The 25,899-nt window shown below is 37.4% G+C and overlaps 1 protein-coding gene and 1 non-coding gene across 2 annotated transcripts; both read right to left on the reverse strand.

Annotated features, from left to right (window-relative positions):
- Nucleotides 1-221: 221 nt before the first annotated feature.
- On the reverse strand, nt 222-20,041 carry LOC104108958 (uncharacterized). Its single transcript, XM_009618119.4, has 13 exons — nt 19,827-20,041; nt 19,641-19,726; nt 17,870-19,058; nt 17,684-17,751; nt 16,266-16,348; nt 15,010-15,109; nt 14,713-14,798; nt 11,414-11,496; nt 10,532-10,659; nt 10,322-10,423; nt 1,866-2,159; nt 1,537-1,659; nt 222-871 (listed from the first exon to the last, which is right to left on the reverse strand). Exons 1-13 carry the CDS (start codon nt 19,828-19,830, stop codon nt 488-490), a joined length of 2,730 nt encoding a protein of 909 aa, XP_009616414.1. The 5' UTR covers nt 19,831-20,041; the 3' UTR covers nt 222-487.
- A 5,405-nt stretch (nt 20,042-25,446) lies between these two features.
- On the reverse strand, nt 25,447-25,553 carry LOC117279763 (small nucleolar RNA R71). The gene has a single exon (XR_004510178.1). It is a non-coding gene; the product is annotated as a small nucleolar RNA R71 (small nucleolar RNA).
- Nucleotides 25,554-25,899: the final 346 nt, after the last annotated feature.

Below are 25,899 nucleotides of genomic sequence, written 5' to 3' on the forward strand. Positions count from 1 at the left end.
TAAAGGCGAGTCCTTTAGCTAGTGTGTTTCTTTTCATCTTTTAAATTTTTTCTTTATTTTATGACTCAGAATTCGCTGTTCCGATTTCAAATCTGGGTCTCCACTTAAATATACCAGATTTGGTTCAATAGTTATTAGTCTGCTGCCTTTTCATTAATTAACTGATTGAGTTTTAAAATTCTTTCTTTTTGTGATTGGAGGAACAATAATGCATAAACAGGTAATTAAAAAGTAGTAGGCTGTGACTGGAATCAAATATGAGCTCCTGAGAAAGGTTCACAAGTGAGACATTATGCAATTCCAAAGTTGGAAGTCACCTAGCTAGGACACTTCTATACTGAAATTCTCGTCACATATATCCTATGTAAGTTGGTTAAATAAATGATTTCAGAAATCAAGAAAACCCTCTACCAAAAATGGGTTAATAACATTCCAGTAACTAACCATTCCTACAAAATCCTAAAGCTAGAATACATTATGCAGAGACTTACATGATAACTCCTTCAACATTGTTAAGGGCTTTCTTTGCAATCTTGAATTTATCTGCCAGAGACTTTTGGTCATCCGCTACGTACTTGCGGATAAACAAGACAATCCCATCTCGAAGGGATTCATACTCTGGCATAACAGCAATTCGAGTAAAAATGTTCCACACAAGCTTTTCAGGAAATTCCAAGATGGTCTCGAATAGCATCCGGAAATGCATGATTCTTTTTGGAGTTAGTTGTGAAGAATCGCTTAGATCAATAACCTTTAATATAGCAAGTGAAAGGCTAAAAGAAGCAACCATCTCCGCCACAAACTTGGATAGGTGCATTGATCTGATCAGCTGCATCGAGTCAAGCTCCTTGAAATGATCCCAGAGGCAGTACTGCAAATGACATTGGATTGGCATGGTTATGGTTTTGACATTAGTATGTAATACCCTCTTTTGGAACTAATTACACTTATAAGTTGCACTACCGTTAGGAGGTTAGTGCATGTAATTTTGTTGGGTGCAAACATCAGCTCATGTGAGTACCATGTTTCAGATGATTCTCAAGCATAACAATTTCCCCCCCCCCCCAAAAAAATAAAAAGGGAAAATGAGGACCAATGGGGTGAGACAGAAAGAGTAAAAATTGTCTGTCCATAGTCTCTTCATATTCATCCTTCATTGCTAAAATGAGCATATGATCTCAAATAATATTATTTTATGTACCAAGGAAATTCTTGAACCACCACTAAGGTCTCAATTTAACGCACTATTAACATGAGTCACAGGTCAGAAATAGACTATTACTAAGAAAAACTTTGAACCTCTAACTGCACACATCAATCCAAGCAGGAAACAGAAAGCACAAGAAATTTGCACTGTTCTAACTTCATTTGTCTTTTCTTCTTTTCCTTTTTTTCCGATTTGCGGCAAGATGAGATGTAAGTTTACCCTTTCTAGAGATTAGGAGATGTAATAATTGAACTTTTCGTCCCCCTGATTCCCCAGGTGCAAAAGATCACGTAAAACTTGGCAAGGATACATTTGAGCAAAAGGCATACCTGCAGAGTGAACTTATGGTTTTTGCCATGGCTGCATAACTTGGAAGCTAGAGCACAATAGTATTTGTTAAAAGCTTTCTCCTGTAAACAGCATTCTACCAAAACTCTCATGATTTCCCTATCCTGCATGTATAGATATTAAAGAATTTGCACACTTGAAGCACAACAATAACAACAACAACAACAAAGCCAGTGTGATCCCACAAGTGTGGTTTGGGGACGGTAGAGTGTACGCAGACCTTACCCCTACCTAGTGTGAGGTAGAGAGGCCGTTTCCGATAGACAAGCACAACAATAAATGATAAGGAATTCAACCAAGGGGTGCCAACCTGCTTGCCTGACAAATCCAATCTTAGAAGTTTCTCAAATGCATCAATATAGTCCTCCCCACTCATTATTACACAGAATATTGCCCTTCTTGCATCAGTGTTCATCCTCTGAGCAGCGGCAAGCTGGAGCATCTTTTGAGCCTCCGTGACCTCCAAGTCAATTGTGCTGGCAACATCTTGAATATCAGTTGTTGTGGAATCAATATTCCCAGCTATCCACCACTGGCCTCTCTTGTCAGGATCAAGCAGCTTGCTCCACTTCAATCCTCGAATCAATATATCATCTATTCTAAGCTGCAATTAAGATTAGCAAAGCACAGAACGAAAAGAGATTAACATGTATATCCAAGGATGACAGAGATGATGAGACAATGTTGAGTGTGGTAATCTAAGGAATGCCAAATTCATGGAATTTGGAAAGCTGATTACCATCACTTATTGCTTTTGACCATCCAAATAACAAAAGAATAGTTTTGCAACTTATTTACAGAGTACTTTTGGCCCTCTACATTTATCTTTCGCAGAAAATTATTGAATCTTGCGAGAGTAGTGTTCTAATATAGTACTACTAGATCGACAAATATATATCTATTAGTTTCTCTAGAGCGAAAGCCAGCACATTTTCACTAGATTTAAAAGGCCATCTTCAACAAAATCCAATCATGAACCAAATTTTGCATTAAAGTAAAATAAAGATTGGACATAATATGGATCTAATATCTTGTTAAGAATGATGTTAATATCAGTCCAGGAGCATTTAAATAATTTCTTCTGCATATCCAATTACCAGATATAGAGTAAGTTAAAATATAGAGGATACACTAAGTAAAACATGAGTTCTTTTAGTACTCACAGGGGACAAACAAATTTATAACTCCAAAAGAAAAGATACTAGAAGCGGGGAAAAGGGAGGCGGAGGAATCAACAAAAAAGTTCCAGAATTGGAAATGAAGAAGTGAGTCAGTTGAACCATATAATACTGGCTCAGAAAGAAGAAAGAAAGGGAGAGCTTTCTATTAACTATACCTTCAGAGAATGATCAGGAAACGTTCATCTGAAAGGACACGGTGCAAATGACTTATCGGGCAGCTTTGCTACTCACTGAGGAAATTCACTCTTTCGATCTCCATAGATGCAACAAAAACAACTATGCCTAAGTCCCAAACAAGTTGGGGCCGGCGACATGAATCCCCGCTTCTTTCTTTAAGCTCAGCTGATATCATCATCATACCAAAATAAAATAAAACTGAAAGTGAATATATATATATATATATATATATATATATATATATATATATATATATATATATATATATATATAATATTAGAAGTTAAGCAAGTTTAAAACATATTTCCAGCTAGGAGGTATCACCTATATGGATCTTTTTCTTCTATTGTGCCCTATCTTTAGCTAAATCTTCATAAGGATTTGTACACCTTTCGAGACAACTTCCTTCCATGTGATTTTAGGTCTACCCGTCCCATTTTAACATCTTCACTCACCATAGTTTCACACCTACAGACCGGTGCATATGTAGGTCGACACAGGCCATGACCAAACGATCTACTATATACTTGCACCTTCTAGTGAATGTGGTCATTTTAAATCTTATCTAATCTTGTATGGACGCACCACTGTTTTGGAGAGCGAGAAGCGTAAAAAAGCGACGAGGCCTCGCTTCACCGAAGCAAGAAGCGCGCGTTTTTTTCATGTGAAGCGCAATTTAATACATAAATAAAAAATATTAAATAGGCATAGATAAATGACCAAGAACTCAACTAAAAAAACCAGAACAGTCAAGCTGGATCTTTTTGTTTTTTGGCTTGATGCCATTGAATAATAAGATAGAATTTACTACAATCACAAAAAAAAAAAAAGAGAAGAGAAGAGAACAGTTAAAACAGAGAAAAAAACAAGAACAGCCAACAGAACAGAGATTAACAAAAAAACAGAGCAGAAGCAGAATATAGAAAACAGAGCAGAACAGAGAAAAGATTAACTGGAAAAAAATAGAAAAGAAAAAGAAGAGAAAATAGGAGAGAGCAGGTAAAGCAGAGAAAAGCAGAAGAGGAAGAGAAGAGAAGAGAAGAAAGAGAAGAAGAGAAGAAGAGAAGAAAAGCTTACCTTAAGAGAAGTCGCAACAGTCTAGAGAAGAGGAGGAGAAGTCGCAACAGTCTAGAGAAGAGGAGGAGAAGTCGCAACAGTCTAGAGAAGAGGAGGAGAAGTCGCTAGGTTTGCGGCAATCACTTGAAGCAGATGTTTTGGAATAAAGGTCGCGTAAGAGTGTATTTGCAAAAACAATTATAAAAAAAAAACCAGGCAGCTGTCGACCTCGCTTAAGCGAGCTTTTCTCGCTTTTCTCTTGCGCCTCGCTTCTCACTTTTTTGCCTGAAACGTGTGCTTTTTATCATATGCCTCGCTTTAGGGCAGAAAAGCGCAAGTCTTGCGCCTCGCCTCGCTTCTGCGCTTTAAGCGAGAAGTGCACGCTTTTAATAACACTGGGACGCACATTCGTCTTAGCATCCGTATCTCTGCAACACTCAAATAGTGAATATGTTGGATTTTCGCCCAACATTCACTCTATATAACATTGCCGGTCTTATAGCTATTTTATAGAACTTCCTTTCACTTTGGTAGGCAACCTTTTATCACATAGCACCTCGGTAGCACTTAACCATTTCAACCATCCGATTGTAATCCTATGAGTAACATCTTCATCTATCATTCCATTCTCTTAAAACAACAAGCCTAGATATCTAAATTGTTTGCACTTTGGCATCGCCATCCCATTTAGTCTCACCTCAACTTCGTTCTTCTCATGCTGACTAAACTTACAGTGCATGTATTCAATCTTACTTCTACTCATCCCAAAACCTTTATTCTATAAGGTGCTTCTCCATAGCTCAAGCTTTTGGTTTGACACCCTCGCCAATTTCATCAATTAACACAATATCAAAAACAAATAGCACACACCAAGGAACCTCATCTTATATCGTATTGGTTAGCTTATCTATAACTAGGGCAAACAAGTAGGGGCTCAATACTGAACCTTGGTATCAATCCACTGTTACAGGAAACTCCTCTGTATCTCCTACTACTGTTTTCACACTAGTGACAGTTCCTTCTCCAAACATGATCATTCCAATTCTTCCCTCTTCATACATCACTCTTAGAGCTTGACTATACACACTTTATGGCAGTAGTGTTCGGACCAGCTTGCGCCATCTCGACTAGTTCTACCGGGCATCTACTACCTTCCACCAGCACAGTACACGTAACTCTATCTCCCAAGGTTTAGACACACACGTACACATATAATTGAAAGATCTCCTCTATTGCACAATTTGATGATTATGGTACTTTATGCATAAGGTCAAAGTACTTATTATGAAGATAAATAAGATTTAAACTAGAGCATAGACTTGACTAGATTGTTGGATTTGTGATTTGACGTTGTCACCGGAAAAAAAATGTATGTATGTTCTCCCTTTTATAGCTTTCAAATAGTTAAGTAGCAACCAATCCATTAATGCGCAGCCTCTTCTTTGTTACTAATCAACTAGATAGACCAGTTCTCTCTCCTACCTTCGGTGTGCCTGTGCACCATGTGTCTCCTAGAGAGGAACAGTAGTTCAAGGGTAATCTATCATGTGTCTCCAAGACGAATAGCAAATAAATTTGTCCCTAATAAATGAAGGGATAAAAGACAGTTTTTCCTCTCAATAAAGAGAATACACTCTTAACTCACAGGAATCAACTTTTTCATGGTATGAAGCAATAAAGGCATTTGTGACCATAAATCAGAAGTGATAATTTGGCAATTGGAGAGCTGGATGCGAGTCAGACTGTTATATCGTGAATTTGTAGGAGAAAACTAGGAAGCCCTTGTGCCTAAACCAATTCTAGGGGCCAACCATTCTCCAAAATTTCATATAAGCACTGACAGAGACCTTGACACCCATAACAATGAGAAGATGAATAGAACATTCATCGCAATGCTTGCTTAATTCACACGAATCATTTCCCAAGCAATCTCAAAGTATTGCTAGACTATTTCATGTTGTTCATCTTTATATTCAACTCAATTACAATTGAAGGAGAGTGTTGCATGACTAGTTGAAACCTATCTTTATTATTTCCTGAGAAAGACACCAGTACCAAAATTAGCATTCCAACTCCATCCTCCAGACCCAAAGGTGAAAAGGAACTCAATGCCTTGATTTCTGATATCAAATTTGGAGAAGACTCAAAAGGGAGCAGCAGGGGCAGCTGTATGAATCGAAGATGAAGATGAAAATTTGTAGCTGGACTATCAGGGGTATAAACAATCACAAAAAGAGGAAAACAATTAAAATGCTGGTGAAAAGATCGAATGTTGACTTGCATTGTTTTCAAGAACCCAGCCTATGACAGTGCAGGATCGCTGCCCAATCATGCTGGAATGTAGTGAATTTGAAAAGAACAAGTCCTATTTTAAGTTCGAGAATATGTGGCTCGAAGACGAATCTTTCATTGACTTGGTTGGAAACTGGTGGAAATCCTCTGATACTCATGGGAAACCAGACAAAATGTTAGCCAGCAAGCTGAAATGTTGAAGAAAGATATTAAAGAATGGAATAAAAAAGTATTTGGTAGACTGAAGGAAAGAAAAGCTAAATCCTTCAAGAGGTTGGAAGAGCTGGATGTTTCTGAGTTGGGTGTTCCTGTAGCAACTGGGAATTTATCGGAAAGGGATGAAATTCTTAGAGAACTTGAATGCATTGCTAACGCGGAGGAGACTTCCTGGAGGCACAAGTCTAGGCTGTGGATCCAAAAAGGAGACAAAACACAAGTTATTTCCATGAAGTTGTGACTGCTCATAAAGGTATAACTCTATTGATAAGCTGGAGACCAAAGGAGCTTGAAGATAAATCTGATGAAATCAGATGGCATAAAATAAACTTTTAGGAACTTGTTTACTGAAAAGGAGCATTGGAGACCATCATGGAGTGACAGCAGCATCTTGACTTTATCTCTGGAAGATAGAGAATGGTTGCAAAGGCCTTTCACCTTGGAAGAGCTTGATGCAGTGGTGAAGATGTTAGTTGGTGACAAGGCACCTGGGCTGGATGGCTTCGACATGACTTTCTTTCAAAAATGTTGGCACATTCTGAGAGAAGATGTCTTAAGACTAATGAGCAATTTTACTATAAAGCCAATCTGGAGAAAAGTTTCAATGCAACTTTCATGACCCTCATCCTGAAAAAGAAAGGAGCTATGGAAATCAAGGATTTCAGGCCTATTAAGTCTTTTGGGCAGCATTTAAAAGATCATATCAAAGGTGCTCACCGAAAAATTGAAAACTGGTTATTGGCAAGCTAGTCTCCGGCAACCAAAACGCATTTATTAAAGGAAACAGCAATTAGTGCTGTGCTGGTCGTAAATGAGTGGCTTGATCACTAACAGAAGGGGGAAAAATCTGGTGTGATATGCAAATTGGACATTGGGAAAGCCTTTGCTAGCGTAAACTGGGAATTCTTATTTAAGCTGATGGATTTAATGGGAGTTGGAGCCAAATGGATACAATACATCAAGTATTGCATTACTACTGTTAGAGCATCCATCGTCAATGGCTCTCCTCAAGGTTTCTTCCCCCCACAGAAATGTTTGAGGCAAGGCGATTCACTCACCTTATCTCTTTATACTCGCAATGGAAGTTCTCAGCATGATGCTTAAAAGGGCCACATAACTAAAATGGATTGAAGGTTTTCAAGTACCAAGGCAGAAATGGAAATAAAGTGGAAGTGCCGCATATCTTTTACGCTGATGACAACCTTGTTTTGTGTAGTGCAGATGAAGGGAACTCTTGCATCTGAAAGCAATACTATTAGCTTTTGACGCTATTTCTGGTTTGCATGCAAATTGGGCAAAAGAGCAAGCATATTTTCAGTGAATTCTGATCACAGCATTCAAAAGCTGGCTGCTATCTTGTGTTGTAGGATTGAGAGTTCACCTACCATTTACCTTGGTATTCCTTTAGGAGAAGAAATAATGATGCTAATGTCAGGGAAGGGGTGATTGAGAAATGTGAAAGAAACTGGCACCATGGAAGAAGCAGTACATTTGTTTTTGGGTAGGGTGACACAAATGAACAGTGTCTTAGATGGGGTTTCCATACACATAATGTCCCTATTTCCCATCAAAGGCGGATCTAGGATATAAAGGTGGCGGGTTCCATAACTTTCTTTAATGTATACCTTTTAATGACTAATACGGAATTTGTTAGGAACATTTATTCGACTTTTTTGAGTTCACAACAACAACAACAACAAACCCAGTTTAATCTCATAAGTGGGGTCTGGTGAGGGTAATGTGTACGCAGACCTTACCCCTACCCTATAAAGGTAGATAGAATGTTCCCGATATACCCTCAGCCTTCATTATAACAACACAAGTAAAATCAACATTTTCACTAGGAAATTACATCTTTTTCTGTATATTAAAAATAAATTTACAAAAATAAGATAACATCTTCAAGAAGAGAATTACATCATCAATCAGATTAAGAAAATTTAAAAAATATCTTCAAGAGATAAATTATAACCCATAAGTATAGAAATAAATAAACTACACGATCCCAAAGATCAAAATCATAAATCTCATATATTTTTAAGCAATGCTTACGAAATTATTATCATAACTTAATACTAAAGAGATTTAAAGTATATTTAATAACCATAGAATAACATAAATTTTTAAGATATAATATAAAAATTTGATCTCAACCAAAAATTCCAATTAAGACCCAAGTTTTTTGGATTTGAAAGAAGAAAACTCATAAATTTAAGATTAAGAAGAATGCTTATTTTATAGAATTTTAAAATCTTGGAGTCTCTTTTTTTGAGTGTGCTTACGAGAGACCACATAAAAATAATAGAATAGAGAAAAAAAAATATAAAAAAAATAAAACGACAAATAAAAAATTGGAAGGTAGCTGAAAAAGGAAATGACTGGGACAAATGGAAATCAAAAGCACAAAGAAACAGGAAAGTCGAGCAAGGTTCAAAATAAATTCCAACTTGAATTTACACACGAGAAAAACTTTCAAAAAGGTCTACCAGCCATGGCACCTTTGTCTAGTTTACGGCTACAGGTGGCAGGATCAGATATTTAACCTAATTTAAGAAAATCTCAACATAAGTATATAAAAAATTTATCATCATAGCAGGCGACATGTCACCCCATCCTAAAGGGGTGGATCGCCCCTGTTCCCATGCCTGTGAAAGTGGAAAAACAACTAGACAGGTTAAGGAGAAATGTCTTGTGGGATGGTAACCAAGAAAAAAAGAAGGCCCGTTTGGTAAAATGGGGAATTGTAACACGGGACATAAAATCTGGTGGTCTGGGAAAAAGAATTTAAAGTTGCAGAGTAAAAGTTTGTTACTGAAGTGGCACCGGAGGTTTAATGATAACAGTAACGGCCTATGAAAAGATGTTATTACTGTTAAATATGTTAAAAGTGAGGAATGGTCAACAGTGCTAAAAAGGCGTATGGTGTGTTTGTCTAGAAGTACATCAGGAACCTTTGGGATGAATTTTTTGATAGCCTCAAGCTGAAAGATGGGAATGGAAGGAAGGTGAAGATGTTGACTGACAGGTGGCTTGACGATATTCCTTTAGAAGAACAATTTACAGACCTTTATGAAATCTGTACAAATAAAAGCTGCACTGTAGCAGACTGCTACTCCACCTAGGGATGGAATCATCATTTGAGAAGAAACCTATTTGACTGGGCAATCGAAGGCATTAATGATTTGATCCAAAAATTGGAAGCAGGATCTCTTAGTGTTCATGTGACTGATACTTTGAGATAGAAACTTCAGAAAGATGGCAGGTTCACAGTGAAGACATGTTATAAAAATCTTTTGGGGAGAATGGAAGGAAATTATGATAGTTGGTTATGAATCATCTTTTGCTCCACTGTACCTTTACTAAGCAGATTTGGGCAAATTTATGGCCATTTTTGGAGTTCAGTGGGTCATGCCAGGGTGCATTAAACTTGCTGTAAGTAGCTGGTATGAGCAGTACTCAACTAAGGACATAAGACTATATTGGAAAGCAATTCCTACTTGCATTTTCTGGAATATCTGACAGGAAAGAACAACAGATGTTTTAATGGTAGGAGAGAATCTATACGTTTAAAGAGTCTTTACTTATGGTGCAGGAAGCATATTGTATCTGATATGAACTCTATGTTAGATCTTTTGCCTTCCTTCAACATACAGAAGGAAAGCTTCTCTGCCGTAATCTTTTTGGTTACCTTCTTAGTACACTCTTTAATAAAATCATTTACCTTTTTCATCAAAAAAAGAATTTATAAGATAGATGAAATGCTCAATACAAAGGGCAAAGATCAAATGATTAAAATGTGCCAATAGATAATTATTTATCCAAAACAGCTGAATCCAACAAGCACCTTTTGTAGCCATTTCTTTATTCGGGTAAGCTGCAAGGTATCCTCCTTGGTCCTTTTTTTATTGTTTTTGATATCACATATCATCTCAAGCATGAACTCCATCTGCAACAAAACCAGTATGCAAATATACAGATTAACGAGGTTCCAGAAACGTATGTGGTCAGCAAAGGCAGAATAAGAAGCAACCTTTGTAACAAAGCATTAGCTTACCCTTTTCCCGATAGTGTTTGATTGCCCTTCTCCAGATGAAGTTTTCAATTCATTCACCCTATTCTGAACGCTAACTATAAAGTTCTTCATGCCAACGGGATCATCACCTCTCAATTTCATCCCACAAGCTGTTCAGCAAAATCATGTAGGATTAAATATATAATACTCGAACTAATCAGAACTGGAAAAAAAATAAGTTGCCAAAATACATTGTATTTTGCCACATTGATACAAGAACCAGTTAGCTTTAAGGAAATTACTAAAACATTCCCATGATAATGCGAGTAATTCCACAGTTTATACGCCTTGTTCCTTCTGATATTCATTGTTCAAATTTTTCTATCCTTATAATTGATTTTCTAATGCTTATTTTGCATTCTACACAACACGAAGGTAGGAATTAGATATCTAATTTAAAGCTTTTAGATACCACTTTCTGGTATAAAAAAATTTGTTAGATACCCTATAGAGGTATCATATGAGCCCAAATAAAGGTCATCTTATCTATTCTCTTTTTAGCATAAAAGCTGACAACCAAACTTTTAATTTAAAATGTTGAATTTTTAACAAAAGTGGAGCATTCTTCATGTTTGGAACATACAAAGATAGCAAGAAAAAATTCGTTTATGAAATTAATTATTTGCCCAGGTTAAGAAAACTTTTTTTTTGGTGAAAAGAATGTTGAATCATAGAGTTATAAGAGATGAAGGGAAATAAGTCACCATGAATTAACACTGCCCGGTAACTCATGAATAATTTGTTAAAATTTCTCACTAATGCTCAAGGAAGAGAGAACAGGCCAGGGAGTAAAGAAGGAGAAAGTAATTGGATGATCAGATCATTCCAAGAAAGAAAGCCACAGTCAGAAGGTAAGTTTAATACCTTGTAGAACTGTCAATATGGTAGAAACATCCACTTCTGTCAATCTCTTGCTCAACGTCACCAGGAAATCATATATCAAGTCACTAAGAAGCATAAGAAATATAATTGAATTAATGAGGGTATGAATATATGAAAGTAACTAAAGACTAGTTCTCTTGATTCTATAAGGATTCACATCATAAAGAAGAAAAAGGACACAAGTCGCCAAAATTCACTGCAGCTCTTGTTGCTCCTTTGAGATCTAAGTGAGAGGGTATTCTCCTTTTTGTTTATTTACGGTAGCACATACAAGGCATGCAAGGATGGGAAAGAGGAGGGGGAGGAGAGAGAAGATTGTCAATATTGCCTCTTACCCACAGGGAGACGAAGAGTAGTCATTTGCTTTACATGTGGAAAGTGGTAAGTATTACAAGCATCTTTCTCTATGTTGCTTTCCTTAATTTATTTGCAAATAACATCTCTTCTATCTTTTCTGGTAAAGGTAAACGTAACTTCATAAAGAAGCATCAAGTAGATGCAGGCATTACAAAAAAAGTGAGCATAATCTTCCGGATAGATTTTCCAACTTTCTACTGACCACAACTTCTGTAGGCTTCCTTAATGTTGTAAGCGATTACCCCATCCATGTACCCCCAAAAGACAGAAGAACGTGGACCACATTTCTCTCGCCATTTGACAGTGAAGTAGGAGGTGAGATGCATCTTCAGATTGTTGTGCACATATAGCATCTATTGCTGAGTGAGGAAACCCCTCTTTGTTAACTTTTCATGTGTTAAACATCCTCCAGAGAGGGCTGTCCAAGTGAAACATGCAATCTTGGTAAGAATCTCGATTTTCAATACTAACTGCCAAGGCCAATTCTCTATGATGTTACTGCTTCTGGACAATTTCAGGTAGCATGACTTCACAGCAAATAAACATTACTGCTGCAAGCCTGCAACTCCACACCAGTTTCCACAAAAGATTTACAACACCTCTAGTTCCAAATCTTGAATGTTTCTTCTAAGGAATAAACTCCAAATGTCATCTCTACTGCATTGATTAACAGGGGCATGTGAGAGTATCAGCTGATATAACTGCTGGAATTCGTCCTTTAGAGTATTAGCACCCAGCCATTTGTCTTCCCAGAATCTGACATTTTCACCATTCCCCAGCTTGAGTTGAGTATTGTTTCTAAATTCATCCCATAGCTTACTCAACAACAACAACAACAACAACCCAGTATAATCCCACTAGTGGGGTCTGGGGAGGTTTGTGTATACGCAGACCTTACCCCTACCTGGGGTAGAGAGGTTGTTTCCGATAGACCCTCAGCTCCCTCCCTCCAAGAACTCCCTACCTTGCTCTTGGGGTGACTCGAACTCACAACCTCTAGGTTGGAAGTGGAGGGTGCTTACCACTAGAGCAACCCACTCTTGTCATCCCATAGCTTACTCAGTGTTATTAAAAGTGTGCGCTTCTCGCTTAAAGCGCAGAAGCGAGGCGACGCGCAAGACTTGCGCTTTTCTTCCCTAAAACGAGGCATCTGATAAAAAGCGCATGTTTCAGGCAAAAAAACGAGAAGCGAGGCGCAAGAGAAAAGCTCGCTTAAGCGAGGTCGACAGCTGCCTGGGTTTTTTTTTATAATTTTTTTTGCAAATACACTCTTACGCGACCTTTATTCCAAAACATCTGCTTCGAGTGATTGCTGCAAACCTTGCGACTTCTCCTCCTCTTCTCTAGACTGTTGCGACTTCTCCTCCTCTTCTCTAGACTGTTGCGACTTCTCTCAAGGTAAGCTTTTCTTCTCTTCTTCTCTTCTTCTCTTCTTCTCTTCTCTTACCTTCTCTTCCTCTTCTGCTTTTCTCTGCTTTACCTGCTCTCTCCTATTTTCTCTTCTTCTTTTTCTTTTCTATTTTTTTCAGTTCCATCTTTTCTCTGTTCTGCTCTGTTTTCTATATTCTGCTTCTGCTCTGTTTTTTTGTTAATCTCTGTTCTGTTGACTGTTCTTGTTTTTTTCTCTGTTTTAACTTTTCTCCTCTTCTTTTTTTGTGATTGTAGTAAATTCTATCTTATTATTCAATGGCATCAAGCCAAAAAAAAAAGATCCAGCTTGACTGTTCTGGTTTTTTTCTCTGTTTTAACTGTTCTGGTTTTTTTAGTTGAGTTCTTGGTCATTTATCTATGCCTATTTAATATTTTTTATTTATGTATTAAATTGCGCTTCACATGAAAAAAAAAAGCGCTTCGCTTCACGCTTCTTGCTTCGGTGAAGCGAGGCCTCGTCGCTTTTTTCCGCTTCTCGCTCTCCAAAACACTGAGCTTACTAATAAATTTCCGTGGGTTAACTCCATGTGATGCTTGGACTGTTTTAGTGTGCCAGTAATCTTCTTCACCATGTTTAGCCTTTATGATTTGTCTCCAAAATGCTTTTTCCTCAGAAGAACATCTCTTCTTCTATCATAAAAGCATCATATACATTCTTGTTTAATAGTACACATCACAGGTTTAAGCAACTGCAAATTATGGTAAGACCTGAATCACAGGAGCCCGACTGAATGTTCTTCCACCGGAATAAGGTAAATTCGTGAATGACTAAAAAGGCTTAATTTTTGAACAATTTAACATGGGTTGTCAAATTATTTTTGGAATACTAGGGGCCCGTCTTCAATCCATATATTTTTTTTTTGATGAAGTAAATTAGATTCATTAAAGGGCATCAAGAAGATGCAAGGACTACAAAAGAGATAGGATAATTAGCTCCATTACAAAAGCCTATGCTACTATCAGGGAGCTAATAAAATCCAGAAAAATATCAGCACTATTAACAGGGGTGAGATAGTTCCAACTAAACAGATTAACTAAACACGCAGCCTTGAGGGAGTAGAGTGGAGTTGAAATGCCATCAAAACACTTTTGGTTCCGTTCTTTCCAAATACATCAAAAAATTACTGCTGGCACCATTTTCCAGATATTTTTGATGGATTTGTCAACTCTCCAAAAATACCAACTTTCAAAAGCTTGCTTTATTGATTGTGGCATATCCATATATTAACTTTGTTTCCTGAGGCTCACTTATGCAAGAACATCAGAGAAGTCTAGATCTATCTGATCCCACACGAATGAGCTAATGTCCTACTCATCTCCTCATATATCTAGCAACTTTACAAGTTACAGCAAGTATAGTGAAGGAAAGCACCACAGAAAATCTAACAACGAGAGTAAAAGAAACAAAGGAGATATGTAGGCATGTGTATAATGCCAACGTTGTCCACCTAATAATCAATTCAGAGAGTAATCAATTCAGATTTAGTGGTTACCTTGAGCAAACTCCAAAAGTGTACAAGTACGAGAGCAGAAGCGTCAGGTTCCTAACAGACAGGTTATCTTCATTCAGATACTCATCCTAAATAAAGCATACAACAAGTTATTTACGTTGTAAAGTTATTTTGTTTTGACGTTATATGAGATGGGACAAGTAACCTATGCTTTTAAACACTACTGCATAACATATCGATTTTAAGAAGATTAAATGCTGCCTCCACTAAATTCCTTCTCCTTTTTTTTGGAAAAAAGTGTTTGATCCATAAAACTACCACTTGTAAATGTTTCAATACCTCGAAACATTGAGCCAGAGATGCCAGAAGTTTTGCGCCAAAGTCCATCCCAACCAAACATGCCATGCCAGCAACAAAAGCAGCAAAAACCGCTGCATACCTTTTACATTGAAAGTAAGAGAAATAAGTGAATTGACAGTGCAAAATCCAGCACCAGATAATAGAAAGTTGAGGTATATCAGTTATGACGGAAACATGTCAATACTAAGAGGATAGTCAGATAGCATTAACAACAAGCTAGTTGGTCATCACCAATCTTCAAGTGTTAGAAAAGGAAATAAAATGGTGGGTGACAAAACTCAAAGAGACTGCATACCTTGATATGCCATCCACTTATGATGTTTACTAACTATAACCAGCCATTACATAAGCAAATAAATGTAACTCGGAGCATAATGAGAGAAAACAATAAGGCATTAAGGCTCAAGGAGTACTAAAAAGGTGCTAATTGTTGTCGGACTTCTGCAGGTGTAGCAAGCTGAAATAACTAAAATCAATACACAGATCAGCAGAAAGATTGCTTTGTGCCACGAAACATCAAAAAGGTATTCTCTGATTTGCAGACTTAAAGTCCATCTTCAATCAAATTTTGACAAACAAATTTTTTATCAGTACTATTTTCAGACACTCAAAAGTTACTCAAAGTTAACAACTAGCTAGTTGGTCATCACCAATCTTCAAGTGTTAGAAAAGGAAATAAAATGGTGGGTGACAAAACTCAAAGAGACTGCATACCTTGATATGCCATCCACTTATGATGTTTACTAACTATAACCAGCCATTACATAAGCAAATAAATGTAACTCAGAGCATAATGAGAGAAAACAATAAGGCATTAAGACTCAAGGAGTACTAAAAAGGTGCTAATTGTTGTCGGACTTCTGCAGGTGGAACAAGCTGAAATAACTAAAATCAATACACAGATCAGCAGAAAGATTGCTTTGTGCCACGAAACATCAAAAAGGTATTCTCTGATTTGCAGACTTAAAGTCCATCTTCAATCAAATTTTGACAAACAAATTTTTTATCAGTACTATTTTCAGACACTCAAAGTTACTCCACTTAGCTTCTGTGAAACCCTTGTTAGGAAACAAGCAGCTTGAAGCAACGCTGACAGAAAATGATACAAGAAAATTAAGCTAATGTTGGTTCTAGCTTTGAAATTACTGTTCTATAAAAAATTATTCAGAAATAAGCTTTCTCTAGAAAATTAGACTGGATAAATTGACTTCAGAAAATACAAGGTAAATGCTTACTGTTCATTGCCACGAGGACCTCTAGAACATGATGCCAAAACCTCTTCACTGATAATCTGAGAACCAAAAGTTCGACCAACAGCCTGCCAAGGGGGAAACACTAACGTTAGGTGTAAATCCAAGCAAGTCATTTTCTAACTCACAACAATAGAACAAGAAAATAATTTATTTTTAGGTATAGTCTCACTGGTCAGGATATTTTTAAAAGAAAAGGTATGCTGTTGTGATCAAGAAACTAACATATCAATAATCTTAATATGACAGCACGAAACAAATATTCATGAGAAGCTTGTATAAGTAGTAAAAGATATCTGAATGTAACAGCCACAAGTGTTAACTGTAAAGACAACAAGCAACGTCAATGATCTCTGTATTCTCTGAATGGTAACAACAACAACGACAAACCCAATGAGTTCCCACAAAATTCTTAGGATCTAACTCCCGAATTGCTAAATGTATTTAAAAAGTCACTAACTGCTTTATCAGAACCACCGAGTCCATAAGCAGTAGGGGTAATCTGAAACCTCAAAGACATACACCAATAAATTGTCTCAGCCACATATTTCACTATAAATTATGGATTCCTATCTTAGCAACAGGTAAACGGAACAGTACTGTGGACAGTGCAGTCGGTGATAGAATGTTCGGACAAGAAACCAGTCAAAATATTGGTGAAGAAACTCACAAATCTCTGAAGGAACTCCAACAAAATCATAAAGAAAGAAACTTTGCAGAAGAAAGAAACAGTGGCAACCCAAAATACAAAGGAGGAGGCAGGTAGCAGTCATCTCCCTATGTTTTTCTGGTTAGGAACGTAAAAGCTTCAACACCATCTGATAATCAGGAGATGGAGAACCTGGCTTTCTTCTTTTCCGAAATTGGTCTAATGAACTATAAAACCACAATAGCATACTGCCCATCAATGCTAGCAGAATCCTCTGTTTATGCTGCCTGAAGCAATCTCAACAGAAGTCCTCTATGGACTCAAACTCTGCAGCACCATACTGGCTTCTCAGAAGATCAGTTGATGGAATGCGCAAAAGCAATTGGTTAGATATCACGTGGGTGCTGCAGAAAGTAAGCTCAAGGCCATTTATAGGAAGTTGTCTAGTCCAGATAGAGGTGATGTCGCCTTCTTCCCACAAGCAAGAAATCTTATACCTACTACTACTACCTCTTCTTGTTGAATTTTATTTTTCAGTTTGGCAATGTTTTGAGATCATGTTACTGTTGTGATCTCTCTAGCTTCGACTAAGTGGTGTGATACTGTGATTTGAATTTTAAGTGTGAAAAACCCTTGGAGAAACTATGGTTGATGATTTTACCTACTAATGAAGTCATGTAAATACGGAATATATTGTTTTCGTGAATAAACTAGTTCATTCAAAAAAAATATTGGATGAGAATCAGCAGTATACCTGGTAGATCGTGGAAATTTCACTTGTGATCGATTCAACATTAGCCTCGGACATCCTATTCAGAAGACCTGAAAGAAATTGACTCTGTTAACCGTCTTCAGGTGCAAGAAACATAGATCATTTTGCAAAAAAAAAAAAAGTTTCCAAAGACGAGCAACATGAGTGCAAGTTTACCATACATCATACCTCTTAGTCGTCGACGAATTTGAGCATGCTCTTCTGATTCACTTCTGAGGCGTGACCTCAGGTGCGGAGCAACATATTTTCCATTTCCTTTGGCAGCGGATCCAGCAGATAAAACTTCAAAGGCACCAGCTGGTGCCTTCGAATCTGTACAGTATAGAGTGCTCTCAGCTTTCTGCTCTCCCTCTTGCTCTTGATCTTCTCCTTGTGCTTCTTTATTATATTTTTTCTCTTTAGAGCTTTCATTTGAGGAGCTCTTATCACTCCTTGGAGGCACTTCTCCAGCAAGTTGACTATTTTCATCCTCAAAAGAATCTAGAACTGAAGATATTCCCTCAAATAACATATTCATTTCATCATCATCCCCCTGTAATCTCCCTCCCCTCACCTTGAGCTTCTTCGCAAGCTTTCTTTCCAAAGCCAGATCATCATCTGCTGAAATAACCCTTCCATGCATTTCAGTTTCAAGATACTCCTCAAACTTCGTTTTCTTTCTTTTCATCTTCTTTGACTCTTTTTGCTTGGTCTGTAAATCTGTGTTTCCGTGATCAACATCGCTAACACATGAAGGATCAGACTTCCCATCCTCAGGAACAAATTTACCATCTAAAACTTCATCCACCGACTTCTTTTTCTGTTTCTTGCGCGAAGTGTCAATATCAGTACCCTCCAGAGATTCACTCAATTGACTATGAGAGTCAACTACAGAAGGAATTCCTTCAAGTAACATATCAATATCATCATCTCCTCGCAATTTCTCATTCTTCACCTTGAGTTTCTTAGCGAGTCTTCTCTCCAATCTCAAATCTATGTCCGCAGAGGTAGCTTCTCCCTTCTTTTCCATTTCAAGGTACTCCATAAACATTGTCTTTGAATTTTTATTTGAGGCATCCTTTCTTTTCAAACTCCTATTTTCCACCTTAGAAGATTCCAACCGTGGAGATGCCTGCAAGTCAACACTAGACTCCATAGAGGTCTTTGCTTTTTTATTTGAGCCTTCTGTCCTTTTCAAACTCCTATTTTCCACATTAGAAGCATCCACCCGTGGAAAAGTTTCTAAGTCTTTCTTAACTCGAACGCTGGACTTTAAGGAAGGAAGATGTTCATGTCTTTGAGCTTGGCTATTCTTCCGTGACTGGATTGCCTGTGTTGATTTTAAATTTGGCAATGATCTCCGCAATTTTTGTGTTTGCTACAACCCAAAACAGAAGCCAGTGTCAGAAAAAAAATCCAGTCAGGTTGAATTTCCATGCTTTGTCGTGGATCTAAAGTAATAGTTAAACTTTATGTCAAAAAGAAAAATATCTGCTTAAATAAATATTCTATATCTATACTAGTATTTCGCCTAATCAAATGCCATTTGTTGGTTGTTCATGAACATCCTCATTAATTAGAACCCACCCACCCACCCCCTCAAAAAAAAGGAAGAAGGTGTTTATGCTCTGACATCAACCTAGCAATAGAAGCTCTTATTATAAGATATACTTTAATAATAATAGTGATGTCCGGCCAGCTTGGCTGCACCTCAGGCTAATCCACCAGACAGCCTGTTACAGTCGACAACAATTGTTTGCTAATTATGCCCACCAGGGCTGAATCACACTGATGTTAAAGTTAGGATTTTAACCTGTTATCTCTAAATTGCTACTCCTAAAACTCAACCAAAATCTCTTCCTATACCAGGCTAAAATAAAAAAACATGCATATTTTCAATGTTTTTCAAGCTAAATTCTGAATAAAAGAATTAATTATAAATCAAAAAAAAATAATTTACTTGATGTTGGAGCCATGAATCAAACTTCTTCTGCTTTTTAGCGGACCGAGCTTCTTTTCTACTTTCTTTACGAGACTTTCTCTTCTCTGAAATCACAACAAAAAAGCACCCCATCAACAAAAAATGAGTTCGAACTTATAAAGGAAACTCTGAAATATAGATTATTTAACACAGAAACAGACTTACCCATTATCCAATTCCGCTTCTAGCTACCAAAAAAAAGTGTAATGGTGTTAATATGAATATATAGAAAGAAAGAGAATTATGGAATTAGGGTTTGTGTATGAGTTTGCAGCGAACAAAGGGTAGCAGCAGCAGCAGCGGGAGTTAGCAGCTCTTCGGCGTTTGGTAATCTTGTTCACGTTACTTTTGCCATGATTTTCAAATGACTGTTATGCCCTATGTAATAGTTTCTGACTTATTTTTTCTCTAACCCCTTAGGGAAATGTCTTCCTTTTTTACACTTTAAGAGTATTTAAGAATATTAGTGTTGTCGTAGAGAATTTAATTAGAAATGGTCAAGGAGCTATTTGGAGCTTATTATTAGAACATTTAAATGAAAAAATTATGCTTTTAGCGAGAATAAGCAGGTCTTCATCGTCCTGCTTAAAGGGGCAAATACGGAAACTCATGTCTTTGATTGCTAAAACTGGTATGCAATTGGTTCATATTATCACGAACTAATTTTTCGTATAAGCCGTGCTGGCGTCCAACGTCGCCGCTAGGCAAGCCAACGGTGAATCAGTCATGTATTTATTCTTTTTTAATAATTTTAAAGTAATTGATTTTTATTTATTAAGTAAATGAATAGTGGGAACTTATAGTAAGGTAAAGCATAAACTAATGAGAGAGTAAATACAATGAAAGTAATGCTCAAAAACATAAAGTGTCTACTAGAATACTCCAAAAAACCGGTGTCATAAGTGTATGAGCAACTAGTAGAATATACAAAATCACCTATGCTATTGTCTGGAATAAGATAGACAGAAAGTAAATACAAAAGAGAGATTGCGGGTGCTGCAGAACGGACATAGAGAGCAGCTCACCACTATGCCTCAAGGTAACGGGGGTGCGCGCCTGAATCACTGTTAGATGCACCTGCCTCAGATCCTGCATGATTAGTGCATAAGTGTAGCGTGAATACATAAACAACATGTACACAATAAGTATCTAGTCTAACCTCGAAGAAGTAGTGACGAGGGGTCGACATCGACACTTACTATGGGCCAATAAATAAAGTACGGAAATTATAAATAGATATGGAATACATCAATAATAGTAACACAATAACAAATAGTAAATAAGTGATTCTTTGACTAGAAGTCAATTTAAAATCTCCAATTAGCACATACTAGCTTCAACAAATACGGGCCATCAAGTAAACTATAATTTATCAAGTCATGGAAGTAATATCAAGTGTAATTGGACTCCGAGCATTATCACGCACGTTTTATGCCGAGGTCATACGGCCCAATCCAAAATAATGTGTACACTGCCGAGAGTCGACCGGCACGAACCATAGATGCATCTATTATACTGTTGAGGCGTTCGGCCCGCTCCACAAGAAGAGAGAATACTCTACGAACATCTGATTCAAAGGCTATCACAAGACTAATACACAAGGAGGCACAATTTCTACTAACGGTCAAGCAACCCGCCAAAAGTACAGTACAAACAATACAAGTATTTCATGATAGGGTCCTAAAACTACCCGAACATAAGCATGATTTGTATATACGCACGGACTCTCGTCACTTCGTGTGTACGTAGCACCCACAATTAGAAGAAAATAGTAATTTAAAATACATATGGGGTAAATTCTCTCTTACAAGGTTAGGCAAGAGACTTACCTCGTCCCAAACCTCACTTTCGGTTCACAAATTAACTTTAAATCCTTAAGCCGGTGCTGAACAATCCGAAACTAGCCAAATATTATATAAATTAATCAATATATGCTCAAAAGTTCATAATTTAGCTCCTGGAGTAATTACCCAACCCAAATTAAAAAATTTCTAAAACTCACCATCGGGCCCACGTGCCCGGATTCTGAAATTTTTTGAAGATAAAAGCTACCCATAGCCTTACGAACCCAAATATATAACTTCTACTCAATTCCATAATCATTTTCGTGGTTTAATCCCATTTTTATCAAAACCTAAGTTTTTCAACTAAACCCATAATTTCTATAATTTACATGTCAAGAAGCTACCCAAAATCTGCACATTAAACTCACATTAAGTAGTAATTACTTACCTCACGATGATAGGCGAAAAATCCCTCTCCAAGAGCTCCTCAATCGACCACCCCAAAATAAAATGAGATAAAAACCTACCTAAGTCCGATATAAATGCACCTTACTACCCAAGCGATTTTCGCACATGCGGCTCCACTTCTGCGGACATATCATCGCAGGTGTGAACCTTGCCTAGGCCAGCTGATGTTCGACTATAATTTTATATTTTAGTACATTATTTACCTTACATTTTAGGTGCTTTAATGCCAAACTATATTTTATTTGCGTGTAATAGAGTATATTTTATGTGTAGATACATTGGAGATGAAATTAGAGCAAAAGGAAGATTTAAAGTATAAAGCGTGCTCGAAAATAGTTAGAAAGAAGAAAGAAAGAAGTGAACAGCGGAAAAATGAAGAAGCTGGCGAAGCGAGCTATGGAGCTCGCATTAGAGCTGGCGAGGCGAGCCTCTGAGCTCACGTGGGAGCAGGCGACGCGAGGGGTAAGGCGAGGATGAGCGCGCTGAATGCCTGACGTCGCACGGTATGGGGCGAGATGCATCTCGCGTTTTACCTCGCGAGGCACGGTAAAGAGCTATTTCGTCTTCTTGTTTGACTAGGACTTGGGATATGTCGTTTAGGTCTTTTCCTACACATATAAATATTAAACACCACTTTTGAAGAAGTTTTGCGACCGGAGGCAAGAATAGCTCGTGGAACACCCGTTGGGGGATAGAATCATCGATTTCTACATTCCTTCATCTTTACTTTGTAATTTATTTATGCAAAATACTTGGGATATTGTTACTATGAGTATGAGTAGCTAAACTTCTAATCTAGGGTTTTGATGGAACCTATTGGAGGATGATTTTCGTGTTACGTTAATATAGATTTGCCGTAGTTTTTCTCTATTTGTTCAACTACGTTTATATTGTGGTTGGCTGAAGAGCTCTCAACCAACTGTGCCTATTTATGTGTATTACTTGGAAGAGAGTGCATATTTAGGTAGTTGTTGAACAACATCACTCCTAACGTATATGAGGGATCAATACGGAGGGTTTAAAAGTGGGATTAGGAATAACGAAACCTTGGTGCAATCCGAGTGAGCCGTAACTTAGTGCCAGCTAGCGTAATTCGGAAGAATATATCTAGTAAATTGTGGTAGTTACTCGGGAGAGAATTACGACACTCAGAGAGCTCATGATCGGTAGAGAAAACTTAGGCAAATTTATAGGAAACGTAGAGGAAAGGATTCCAACAATAGGGGAAATCAAAACCTTAGACCATTCCAATTCTTGTCTACAACCCGTTCGTAGTTAGTTATTAATTACTGTACTTTCATTACGTGATATTTAGTTAGTAAACATCCAATTTGTTATTTAAATATTTCTGAATATTAATTACGTGAATTTGTGCGAGTTTAGTAGTTGTGCTTAATAGGTTAATTCCCTGTGGGATTCGACTTCGGACTTGTTAACCGGAATATATTTGCAGCGACCGCTTAGTCTTTTTTATAAGGCATAGTTGGGCGTGACCAAATTTTGGCGCCGTTGTCGGGGATGTATTGTATAAAAAAAATACATATAGTTGTATTGTATATAAAAAAAATCTTGATGGTGGTGGCTAGTGATCCGATAATTGGGGAAATAATAATTCTAAACCTCCTTAGTCTTGTCTCAAATTTTATCCTTGTTAGTTGATAATTTTACTACTTTATAATAGTTGTTAGTTAATTAGTTAGAAATAAATATTATAATCTCTATAATTAGGAAATTATTTGGACTTGTGTTTCTTAGCAATATTGAACAGTTGTAACTAAACCTTAGTTCTCTGTGGGATTCGACTTCGGACTTGTTAACCAGAATATATTTGCAATGACTGCTTAATCCTTTTTATAAGGCATAGTTGGGCGTGACCAAATTTTGGCGCCGTTGCCGGGGATGTATTGTATAAAACAAATCTTGATGGTGGTGGCTAGTGATGTAATTATGCTTAAAGAAGTATAGGGTAATATATATTGATGTGAAGGTGAAGTTTTGGTTTGACATAAGTATGGGCTCGAGTGTTAAGGTATATGTATTAAAGTGCTTAAGGGAGGTGTAGTCACTCATATCCAAATGTATCCTACCGACCCGTAGCCTACATTACAACCACTTAAAGTTTTACTTGATCTTAGAATGAATGAGCTCGATTAGTAGAGTATTACACTACTGGCAAGCCTATGGTGCATCATTGTGGCATATGAATGTTATTTCTGAGAGCGAGTGAATTCTTCCTATCTTGAGTTCCTACGGTCTTAAAATTTATTGTGTGTGGAACTAATCTCTTTTGTTGTGTGAGGGCACGTGATTCATGATGGAGAGGTAATGTCGTTGACCTCCATGTTAGAGTAAGTAAATGAATTATGAATAATGCATGGTATTTGTGAGTCAAATCTTGAGGTGAGGATGTTACACCTTTGTGCTTAGTATATTTTAAAGATTCTTGGTGTGACGAGTTAAGGGAATTGCTTAAAAAGATCGTGTCTATAAGTGCAGTTTGATTGCTCGAGGACGAGAAATATTTAAGTGTTGTGTATTGATGTTCGGCTATAATTCCATATTTTAGTACATTATTTACCTTACATTTTAGGTGCTTTAATGCCAAACTATACTTTATTTGCGCGTAATGGAGTCTATTTTATGTGTAGGTACATTAGAGATGAAATTAGAGCAAAAGGAAGATTTAAAGTATAAAGCGTGCTCGAAAACAGTTGGAAAGAAGAAAGAAAGAAGTGAGCAGCGAAAAAATGAAGAAGCCGGCGAAGCGAGCTATGGAGTTCGCGATAGAGCTGGCGAGGCGAGACTCTGAGTTCGTGTGGGAGCAGGCGACGCAAGGGGTAAGGTGAGGATGAGCACGCTGAATGCCTGTCGCTGCACGGTCTGGGGCGAGATGCATCTCGCGTTTTACCTCGCGAGACACGGTATGAGGCGAGCCTGATCCGGATTTTGAAGGCTTATTTCGTCTCCTTGTTTGACTAGGACTTGGTCTATGTCATTTAAGTCTTTTCCTATACATATAAATAGACATTAAACACCACTTTTGAAGGAGTTTTGCGACCGGGGGCAAGAATAGCTCGTGGAACACCCGTTGGGGGATAGAATCATCGATTTCTACATTCCTTCATCTTTACTTTATAATTTATTTATGCAAAATACTTAGGATATTGTTACTATGAGTATGAGTAGATAAATTTCTAATCTAGGGTTTTGATGGAACCTATTGGAAGATGATTTTCCTGTTACGTTAATATAGATTTGCCATAGTTTTTCTCTATTTGTTCAACTACATTTATATTGTGGTTGGTTGAAGAGCTCTCAATCGACTGTGCCTATTTAGTGTGTATTACTTGGAAGAGAGTGCATATTTAGGTAGTTGTTGAACAACATCACTCCTAACGTATATGAAGGATCAATACGGAGGTTTTAAAAGTGGAATTAGGAATAACGAAACCTTGGTGCAATCCGAGTGAGTCGTAACTTAGTGCCAGCTAAAGTAATTCTTGAACAAGTTCTACCCACCCAATAAGACTACCAAACAAATTGATGAGATATTGAGCTTCAGGCAGAAACCAACAGAAACACTACAAGAAACGTGGGAGAGGTTCAGGGGTATGCTGCTTAATTGTCCACATCATGGCATTCTAGATCAGATGTTGGGGCAAAGGTTCTACATGGGATTGGCAGACAGCTTAAAGGCCAATGTTGATGCTTCAGCAGGTGGAGCATTTTTTAGCAAAGCATTCAGAGAATGCAAGATCCTACTTGATAAAATGGCTCAAAACTCAGGATGGATGACAAGAGACTCTACGATCACTTATGTCGTTCACTTAGTGGCTTTGGACCCAAACAACTCCATAGCCGAAAATATCGCCACTCTGATGACGCAAATGAGTATCCTCACCAAAAAGATCGATGAATCAGGCCAGAAGTAGCAGGTACACATAGTTGATGCAACTAATGTGGGATTATGTACACCATGCATTAAC

The sequence above is a fragment of the Nicotiana tomentosiformis genome, chromosome 1 (genome assembly GCF_000390325.3).
Source record: "Nicotiana tomentosiformis chromosome 1, ASM39032v3, whole genome shotgun sequence".
Taxonomy (NCBI): Eukaryota; Viridiplantae; Streptophyta; class Magnoliopsida; order Solanales; family Solanaceae; genus Nicotiana; species Nicotiana tomentosiformis.

Excerpts from the sequence above, each read along its gene's own strand:
- LOC104108958 (XM_009618119.4), bottom strand. Across the intron at positions 15,110-16,265 it reads GGTCCTCGTGGCAATGAACA|GTATGCAGCGGTTTTTGCTG; the intron begins GTAAGCATTTAC and ends TCAATGTAAAAG. Across the intron at positions 10,424-10,531 it reads CAAACACTATCGGGAAAAGG|ATGGAGTTCATGCTTGAGAT; the intron begins GTAAGCTAATGC and ends GTTTTGTTGCAG.